This window comes from Gadus macrocephalus, chromosome 13 (genome assembly GCF_031168955.1).
Source record: "Gadus macrocephalus chromosome 13, ASM3116895v1".
In the NCBI taxonomy this organism is placed as follows: domain Eukaryota; kingdom Metazoa; phylum Chordata; class Actinopteri; order Gadiformes; family Gadidae; genus Gadus; species Gadus macrocephalus.
In genome coordinates this window covers 3,849,190-3,859,189 of record NC_082394.1, presented here as the reverse complement: position 1 = coordinate 3,859,189, position 10,000 = coordinate 3,849,190, and the positions used below count along the sequence as shown (strand labels likewise).

The window sequence follows — 10,000 nt, the reverse complement described above, 5'->3', positions numbered from 1 at the left end:
ACTCTGGTGATGAAGCCGTGTTCTGCCGCAAAAGTTCCCTGATCTTGCAGTTTCAGAAAACAATTGCGCCACAAACCAGGAAATACCTGGTTTAAAGTCAGTGGCGCGCGTTGTTCAGATGCTATTTTAAGGGCGCATGCATAAAGTTTCTTGTGCACCTCACGCATACACTCTGCTTCTCTCATCTACATAGCCACACATTCTTGGTAAATTATTTGGGAAAGAACAGCTGATACAGCGGTAATAAGTTGTACTTTTAAATCAATGCATCTGCAAACACCGTACAGCAAACACATATTTTCATGAAAGAGACATCGTGTACAAGCCCATAACCTGATCGTGAGAAAAATTTGTTTTGCCGCGAGTGAGTGTTAAATAGAATGAGTGAATGCGGGCGCGCGTGTGTGTATGTGTAAAAGAATTAATGAATCCGGGCGCGCATGTGTGCGTCCATCTGTTTAAACACACGCAAACTAAACACGTAAGGCATAATACAGTCCATGGCAATGTAAATTAACGGGGGGACACATGCCTATTAGGAACACAAGTCGATAACGATAATGCATATAATACTGGTAAGAAACTATATTTGTTAATGTATTGCGTACATCATTAAATAGAACCACAGTTACCGCATATCATATGTGTGTTAAGTTTTCTTTGCCGAAAGTTATTTGAGGACTCAGTATTTCTGAAATTGTGGAAGAACATTATTCCATGTGTGAATCAGGTCATATTATTTGGCCATAAACTGAGCCATTTGACGTTTGAAATTCATATGGTCATGCATCTGTCTCCTCGGAGACTGCAAACGCGCTGCCAAAATATGAACTCGTCAGATTCAACTGCGCTCATGGCTCTTAAAGGGGATGGGAGATGGCACTCTCATTGGTTTATTGCACGTTACGCCCAAACCACACCTACGGGTAATTAGGCTATTTCAGACCAACTCTTTTTAGATTTGCGCCGGGCGCAAGAGACATTTATGCGCCGGTAAAACAGCAACATCGCCATAGAACTGCCCACAAAGCTACTTGCTCTTGGCGCTTCTCACTTGCGTTTCAGACCGTTGAAATTGGGCCAGATGAGTCTTGATTAGGGTTAACTAGACCATATGAGCCTTGGTTAGGGTTAACTAGACCATATGAGCCTTGGTTAGGGTTAACTAGACCATATGAGCCTTGGTTAGGGTTAACTAGACCATATGAGTCTTGGTTAGGGTTAACTAGACCATATGAGCCTTGGTTAGGGTTAACTAGACCATATGAGTCTTGGTTAGGGTTAACTAGACCATATGAGTCTTGGTTAGGGTTAACTAGACCATATGAGCCTTGGTTAGGGTTAACTAGACCATATGAGCCTTGGTTAGGGTTAACTAGACCATATGAGCCTTGGTTAGGGTTAACTAGACCATATGAGTCTTGGTTAGGGTTAACTAGACCATATGAGCCTTGGTTAGGGTTAACTAGACCATATGAGTCTTGGTTAGGGTTAACTAGGTTAGGGTTAACTGGACTAGATGAGAGGACTCACCCTAGTGCACTGCATCACCTTGGAACATCTGCGGCCCAACAAGTAGGACCCAGGCGGGCATGAGCACGCCGTCTACACACACACACACACACACACACACACACACACACACACATGCAGGCACGCACAGATCCAAACGCACGCACACACACGCAGACACACACATGCAGGCACTCACACACACACACACACACACACACGCACGCACACACAAACACATACATGCAGACACAAACACATGCACAAACGCACACATCCATACTCACGCACAGACACACACGCACGCACGCACACACACACACACACACACACACACGCACACACACCACACACATGCAGTTAGAAAAGAACAGCTAATAGCATACAGCTATCAGAGAGCAGCTAGCAGCTTATTGCCATCACCAATGGCAGCCAGCCTAGGGCTTCACTGGAGCAGGTGCAGACGGGGTCTTACAGTATTGGGCCCGGTTCTGGTACATTCTGCGGTTCGGTCACAGCCGCCATTGTTGAACAGGCAGCCGTCAACCTCTGAAGACACAAAGCAAGACGGCCGGGAATGGAGGACTTAGTGAGGGGAATTAGCGCGTTAGCATTAATTAATATTAGCTCTACTGTCATTTAGTGGTTGTAATGTATTGGTAGTTGGTGTTAGGTAGGGTTAGTTAGTGTAATGCAGGGTTAGTAGGTGTTACTTAGTGTAAGGTAGGGTTATTTATGGTTATTTAGTGTAAGGTAGGATTAGTTATTGTTATTTAGATTAAGGTAGGGTTAGTCGGTGTAGTTATTGTGAGGTAGGGTTAGTTATTGTTAGTTAGTGTAACGGAGTCTTAGTTAGTGTAGTTATTGTAGGGTAGAGCTGGTGAGTGTTAGTTATTGTAAGGTAGGGTTAGTTGGTGTTAGTTATTGTACGGTAGGGTTAGTTAGTGTAGTTATTGTCAGGTAGGGTTAGTTAGTGGAGTTATTGTAAGCCAGGGTCAATTAGTGTAAGTTAGCGTATGGTAGGGTTAATTAGTTGAAGTTAGTATCCGGTAGGGTTAATTAGTGGTAGCTATCAGTTAGGGTTAGTTAGCAGTAGTTAGTATCCGGTAGGGTTAGTTAGCGGTAGTTAGTATCCGGTAGGGTTAGTTAGCGGTAGTTAGTATCCGGTAGGGTTACTGAGTCTGGTAGAGGTACCTAGACAGACCACTCCGTCCCCGAAGTAGCCGTCCTTGCAGTCGCAGGTCCTCTGCGTCGGGGACACCCGGGCGCACGCGGCGAACTTGGAACAGCCTCCGTTCTCCCACCCACACAGGTCCAGCTCTACGGGGACAGGGTAGACATCAGGACTCTCTAGACCCAGGTCACTGTGGAGCCAGGACTCTGATCCACAGAGTGTGTGAACATTATGCACTCTGGCGGGGGCCAGCATCCTGGGTACCCCTGGACCGCACTACGTCGTGGTTGATTCCTTACTGATTTTCCTGCTAGCAATCTGCTAGCTGTATGTGTTAGCAGCAATGTGTTGTAAGCTGTGTGTTTACCATGTGTAAGCTATGTTTTATCAGCTATGTGTTAACTACGTGTTAGCTACGTGTTGTTAGCTGTGTGTTTACCATATGTGAGCTATATGTAGGGTTGCCAACTTTCAGAAATTAAAATAAGGGACGCCCACCACGGGCCCGACTCCTGTGGGGCGGGGCGCCCGCAGCAGTGGTATGTTTTATTTTGTGCTGGTGTTTTTAGTAAAGGGTTGATCAAGAAAGGAATTAGTCATACTTAAATCTTGAAATGCTTTATTACCACATAACATTCTCTTATAAAGTGCAGTCAATTAAATCTTGAATGAAATCTCTGTGTGGCGTGTGCAGCAATGAACTTTTAAAATATAAACTAAATAAACTGAGAACTTCATGTTACTTTTTAAGTGCATAACTATAGGGACTCTCTTTGAAAATTTTTACAAAAAAAACCAGTACAAATAAACAACAAAAACACTTATAAACTTATGTAAAAAAAGAAAGTGCAAAAGATTACTCCTTCCCTCAACATTACTCCTCCCCTCAAAACTGTTACTTCTTTTGCAGGTGTACTTCTTGTTACTCCTTGCAGCACTGAGTAACTCTTTGTCTTTCAAAGCGCTGTTGTAAAACTCTGAACAGGACTGCTCAAAGTTGAGAGTGATCAGGAGCTCACTTCTCATGAGCTCTGTGGAGCACCTGTTCCTGCAGTCACTCCATTTGTTGGCCATTCTGGAGAAGATCCTTTCCACACATCCAGTGGATGCTGGGATGCTCAGGATGTGTCTGGTGATAGACAGCATGTTTGGCAGGTCAGCTACTCGAAAGAGAGCCACCCACCTGGCAGCCACACCTTTGGACTTCCATTCATCTTCAGCATCTTCTTTGAGCCTCTTCAGAATGGGTTTTGCTGTGGAGCATTCATCATAAAGTTCATCCATGTTGACTTTATGGATGAGGTTGAGCTTGGTGGTCACCCTCTCAATGTCAGTAAAGGTCATGGTGCCATGGTGCAGAGAGAGAGGTTGCAGTGAGAACAACCAGTAGTCTTCAGAAAAGTTGAACCATTTCTCAACATATGAGAGTGCTGTGTTGAGGAATGCAGTAAAATCTGCCCTTGCCATGTCAGCATCAAGTGGATGGAGACGCTGCAGCTTCAATTTAGTTAAGTAGCCATAGAACTGTTAATCTCGTCTCTGTGTGAGCTTTTGCTTGAAGTTTTCCATGATGGAATATAACTCAACACAGGTGGTTTCATCACTCTCCAGCTTCTTTACAACTTCCTCAAAGAGAGAGAGGATATTATTGCAGAGAAGAAGGTTGCATGCTGTCCTGTTGCATGCTGTCTGATGTCAGACAGCCCACCGTGCGCCACTGAAAACACTTGCCGACATATTTAACAACTTGCCTTGTAAACATCTCCACTGACGCTGTCCAGCCAAGGATGTGCGTCTTCCCACTCACGTCCGTACTTCTGCAAGCGTTTACGCTTTTGAGGACGTGGTGGAGTATCGGGTGTAGCGGACATTTTTAAAAGGCGCAGGTTTTGTGAGCAGCGCCGGTGTGTGGTGTCTGTCGCTAGGCAACCGTGACCACCACACGCATGCGCAGACACACAGATGACCGGAGCCGGTCTTGCGTAGATCCCGCCGCGACAATTTTGCTGACCGTAGTATTCCCTGTGTTTTGTTTTGATCATTATTGTTAGATTTAGTATTTGTGTGTGTGACAGACATGTGTATTGGACATTTATGGAAATACGGAACAAATTGCGTCCCGTATTGGTTCAATACGGGACGCAACATTTAATTGCCAAATAAGGGACGATTCCGTATTTTACGGGACGGTTGGCAACCCTAGCTATATGTGTTAACTAACTGTTTATTAGCTGTGTAAAAAAATCTGGTAGCAGGGGGCAGACCTTTACAGGAGGTGCCGTTTCCGTGGTATCCTGCAGCACAGACGCACGTAGGACTGGAGCCGCGCGGGCCAGCGATACAGCTGATAACAAGAGCACACCGTCAGAACCAATCACTAGCCCACCACACAGACAGACAGACGGACAGACAGACAGACAGGCGGACGGACGGACGGACGGACGGACGGACGGACGGACTGACTGACGAACGGACGGACGGACGGACGGACGGACGGACTGACGGACGGACGGACGGACGGACGGAAAGAAAGACAGACAGACAGACAGACAGATGAACAGACAGCCAGGCAGCAGACGAACAGGCGGACAGACAGACAGGCAGGCAAACAGGCAGGCAGACGAACTGATGAACAGACAGAAGGACAGGCCGACAGGGAGACGGACAGGGAGGCAGACCTTACTTTGCATTCTCATCACAAATGCCTCCACAGACATCGTCTTTGATTTCTGAGTGACAGAATATACACACTCAGAATATACACTGACAAATAGACATTAAGAAGTAGACACTTAGAGATAGACTCACACCGGGCTGGGAACCAGGGTCACTGGGGTAACCAAGGTCACTGGGGTAACCAAGGTCACTGGGGTTACCAAGGTCATTGGGGTTACCAAGGTCATTGGGGTTACCAAGGTCACTGGGGTTACTAAGGTTACCGGGGGAACCAATGTCACCGGGGCTACAAAGATCTTGTGCATGAGACGGAACACTTACCGACAGCACAGGAAGTTCCTCTCCAGCCTTTAAAACACAAACACCTCCCACTTCCTGCTAGACCGTCCTCACACTTCCCATGGTCACACACACATTCTGTTCACGTTTACACACACACACACACACACACACACACACACACACACACACACAGGTCAGTTCAATACATTCTATACATTTAGATCTATTCGATGGGTGGGTTCTACTGTGGTCTACTGATTAGTTATAGTGGTTGGTTCAACTGTATTGTACTGATGGGTTCTCCTGTATTCTAATGGTGTGTTCTACAGTTATCTATTGGTGTGTCCTAATCTATTCTAGTGGTGGGTTCTACTGTATTATACTTGTGGGTTGTATTGGTAGGGTCTAATCTATTCTGCATGTGTGTTCTACTGTATTCTACTGGTGTGCTTGAATATATTCCACTGGTGGGTTCTAATGTATTCTATGGTTGGTTCTACTGTATTCTACTGGTGTGCTGGACCGTATTCAACTGGTGGGTTCTAATGTATTGTACTGGTGTGTTTGACCATATTCTACATGTTGGTTCTACTGTATTCTACTGGTGTGCTTGACTATATTCTACTGGTGGGTTCTAATGTATTCTACGGTTGGTTCTACTGTATTCTACTGGTGTGCTGGACCGTATTCCACTGGTGGGTTCTAATGTATTCTACTGGTTGGTTTGACTATATTCTACAGGTCGGTTCTACCGGGGGATTCTACTCTGTTCCACCTTGTGTTTGAGCGGTTCTAAAGGTTCCTTACTGGACGAGCAGTTGGTTCCGTAGCGGCCCGGCTCGCAGTCCTCACACGCGGTGCCGTGGAAACCCTCGTAACACCGGCACTCCCCGTCGCCGAAGAGGCCGTCCTCACACCGGCCGTGGCCCGAGCACCCGTCGCCCGCCTCCCCCGGACACCGGTAACACTCGTGGCCGTAGTAACCAGGGCAACAGGCGTGGTCCTAGCCAGGCGGCAGGGGGAGACAGGGGGGGTTGGCACGGTAACCGAGCCGGTCCTTAAACCCCCCCCCATCGGTGAGCTGCTCACCTTTTGGACCGTGAAGCACGTGGCCTTGCAGCCGGGGGTGTTCCTCCTGCGGGGGCCAACCCTCTTCCTGTAGAAGCAGTCGGGCACCATGCCGTCTGGAAACTTAGTCATGGTCTGAAACACAGAAAACAGGTCAGCCTGTCTGCCTGTCTGCCTGTCTGCCTGTCTGTCTGTCTGTCTGTCTGTCTGTCTGTCTGTCTGTCTGTCTGTCTGTCTTACTGGTTTGAAGCTGAAGAAACATCTGGGAGGTCCTTCACAACTAGAACACCTCCCCTGAGGGACGAGAGAGAGAGAGAGAGAGAGAGAGAGAGAGAGAGAGAGAGAGAGAGAGAGAGAGAGAGAGAGAGAGAGAGAGAGAGAGAGAGAGAGAGAGCGCGAGAGAGAGCGCGAGAGAGAGAGAGAGAGAGAGAGAGAGAGGATTAGAGGCCAACAGTGGAGTTGATTAGAGACAGTGATACATTAGAATATAAAAGAGTAGAGTAAAGTAGATTACATTGCTGTACAGCACAGTATTATGTAATGCTGTATAATAAAGTAGTATAGTATAATAAAATAAAGTAAGTTGTTTCTTACTTTGCTCCTCAAGTTGACACTTCGGCTGCAGCGGTTCTGCTGAACTTTGAGGACCTGATTGAGGAACATGACTACACCGAACTTGGTATCCACATAACCACTGTCAATCACAGCATCATTCACCAATGTCTGGAGGACAGGAGAGAGGAGACGGAAGAGAGGAGAGAGGAGGGGAGAGGAGAGAGGAGGGGAGAGGAGAGAGGAGGGGAGAGGAGAGAGGAGACGGAAGAGGAGAGAGGAGGGGAGAGGAGAGAGGAGGGGAGAGGAGAGAGGAGAGAGGAGGGGAGAGGAGAGAGGAGGGGAGAGGAGAGAGGAGAGAGGAGGGGAGAGGAGAGAGGAGGGGAGAGGAGAGAGGAGAATGGTTCCACGGACACTTGTTAAAGGTCTCAGTAAGAGGGCGTTGAATCATATGGGCGACATCTGAAAATAAATAGGTTTGCACTGTTTGTTGTGTCCGCAAAAAAATGCTATTAGGAAAAATGTATGGCTTCGACTATTTCCCCAAACACAATCAGAATAGAGAAGATCTTTCTCACAACGCCTAGCCCAAAAGCTTTCTAAACGCAGTCACACCTGATCCATCAGACAGAATACTGCATATTTGCATTTTGTTTATGAAAACCTTAAACCAAGGTTGAACAAAGGCTGGTTGTTTTTAAGGTGGAACTATAGCCGATGGTACCTGGTTGTTTTTAAGGTGGAACTATAGCCGATGGTACCTGGTTGTTTTTAAGGTGGAACTGCAGCGAGTAGTCCTCGCCCAGCAGAGTCTCTTTCACCAGTCCATCTCTCAGGTCGGCAGGAAGCAGAATCCCATTGAGGAAGTGGTACCTAAAGACTGAGGGGTCCTTTTACACACACACACACACACACACACACACACACACACACACACACACACACACACACACACACACACACACACACACACACACCCACACACACAGGGTGGAGTCAGGAGGGTCACCCTAGGGAGGGTGGAGTTAGACCTACCAGGAAGGTGGAGTTAGACCTACCAGGAGGGTGGAGTTAGACCTACCAGGAAGGTGGAGTTAGACCTACCAGGAGGGTGGAGTTAGACCTACCAGGAGGGTGGAGTTGGACCTACCAGGAAGGTGGAGTTAGACCTACCAGGAGGGTGGAGTTAGACCTACCAGGAGGGTGGAGTTAGACCTACCAGGAGGGTGGAGTTAGACCTACCAGGAGGGTGGAGTTAGACCTACCAGGAGGGTGGAGTTAGACCTACCAGGAGGGTGGAGTTAGACCTACCAGGAGGGTGGAGTTAGACCTACCAGGAGGGTGGAGTTAGACCTACCAGGAGGGTGGAGTTAGACCTACCAGGAGGGTGGAGTTAGACCTACCAGGAGGGTGGAGTTGGACCTACCAGGAGGGTGGAGTTGGACCTACCAGGAGGGTGGAGTTGGACCTACCAGGAGGGTGGAGTTAGACCTACCAGGAGGGTGGAGTTAGACCTACCAGGAGGGTGGAGTTAGACCTACCAGGAGGGTGGAGTTGGACCTACCAGGAGGGTGGAGTTGGACCTACCAGGAGGGTGGAGTTAGACCTACCAGGAGGGTGGAGTTGGACCTACCAGGAGGGTGGAGTTGGACCTACCAGGAGGGTGGAGTTGGACCTACCAGGAGGGTGGAGTTAGACCTACCAGGAGGGTGGAGTTAGACCTACCAGGAGGGTGGAGTTAGACCTACCAGGAGGGTGGAGTTGGTGGAGCTCAGGTGTCGTCTGACTGCGTCGTCGGTTGGCAGCAGGAGGGTGAAGTCGTTCTTGCCCTCCTCCAGTTTGTAGAGCTACACACACACACACACACACATAGACACACACACACACACACACACATAGACACACACAGGCACACAGACATATGTAGACACACAAACGCACAACCCCCCCCCCCCCCCCCCCACACACACACACACACGCGTAGAGACACAAACGCACAAACACACACACACACACACATACAAAGACACACATACATACACACACAGACACACATACATACACACACAGACACAAACACATACACACACACAAACCCTCACACACACACATACCACCCCCCACAAACACACAAAAAGAGAAACGAACGCACACACACACACACAAAGACACACACACACATATACAGATATGTACACACATACGCATTGCCAGCTGCATGATTGGCTGTTGAGTGGTTGGGTTGGGGACCTACCAGGACGTAGTATCTGAACAATGTGAAGTTCGACGAGGAGTTTAAGAATCCCATCAGGGTCGGGGGGTAAGGGGAGAGGTCTGAGAGAGGCGGAGCCAAGAGCTGTGTGACAGAGATTAACAGTAAGGCTGGTGCACTGTTTAATACCTGCTCCTAAATGACCTGTCTTTACTGTCTAACCCCTACCTGCTCCTTAATGACCTGTCTCTGTACTGTCTAACCCCTACCTGCTCCTTAATGACCTGTCTCTGTACTGTCTAACCCCTACCTGCTCCTCAATGACCTGTCTTTACTGTCTAACCCCTACCTGCTCCTCAATGACCTGCCGTTACTGTCTAACCCCTACCTGCTCCTCAATGACCTGCCGTTACTGTCTAACCCCTACCTGCTCCTCAATGACCTGCCGTTACTGTCTAACCCCTACCTGCTCCTCAATGACCTGCCGTTACTGTCTAACCCCTACCTGCTCCTCAATGACCTGC

General features: G+C 48.2%; 1 protein-coding gene across 4 annotated transcripts in view; it reads right to left on the bottom strand.

Annotated features, from left to right (window-relative positions):
• stab1 (stabilin 1) overlaps positions 1-10,000 on the bottom strand; it is a 61,761-nt gene that overhangs the window by 28,503 nt on the left and 23,258 nt on the right. For all 4 annotated transcript variants that reach the window (XM_060068757.1, XM_060068754.1, XM_060068756.1 and 1 more), the window contains exons 33-45: positions 9,519-9,620; positions 9,013-9,111; positions 8,026-8,154; positions 7,307-7,435; positions 6,953-7,006; positions 6,734-6,847; positions 6,452-6,647; positions 5,684-5,779; positions 5,370-5,415; positions 4,951-5,030; positions 2,707-2,832; positions 1,988-2,061; positions 1,534-1,605 (exon numbers count right to left, since the gene is read on the bottom strand). In XM_060068757.1, coding sequence (XP_059924740.1) covers positions 1,534-1,605; positions 1,988-2,061; positions 2,707-2,832; positions 4,951-5,030; positions 5,370-5,415; positions 5,684-5,779; positions 6,452-6,647; positions 6,734-6,847; positions 6,953-7,006; positions 7,307-7,435; positions 8,026-8,154; positions 9,013-9,111; positions 9,519-9,620 — 1,317 coding nt within the window. The remainder of the gene's footprint in view (positions 1-1,533; positions 1,606-1,987; positions 2,062-2,706; positions 2,833-4,950; positions 5,031-5,369; positions 5,416-5,683; positions 5,780-6,451; positions 6,648-6,733; positions 6,848-6,952; positions 7,007-7,306; positions 7,436-8,025; positions 8,155-9,012; positions 9,112-9,518; positions 9,621-10,000) is intronic.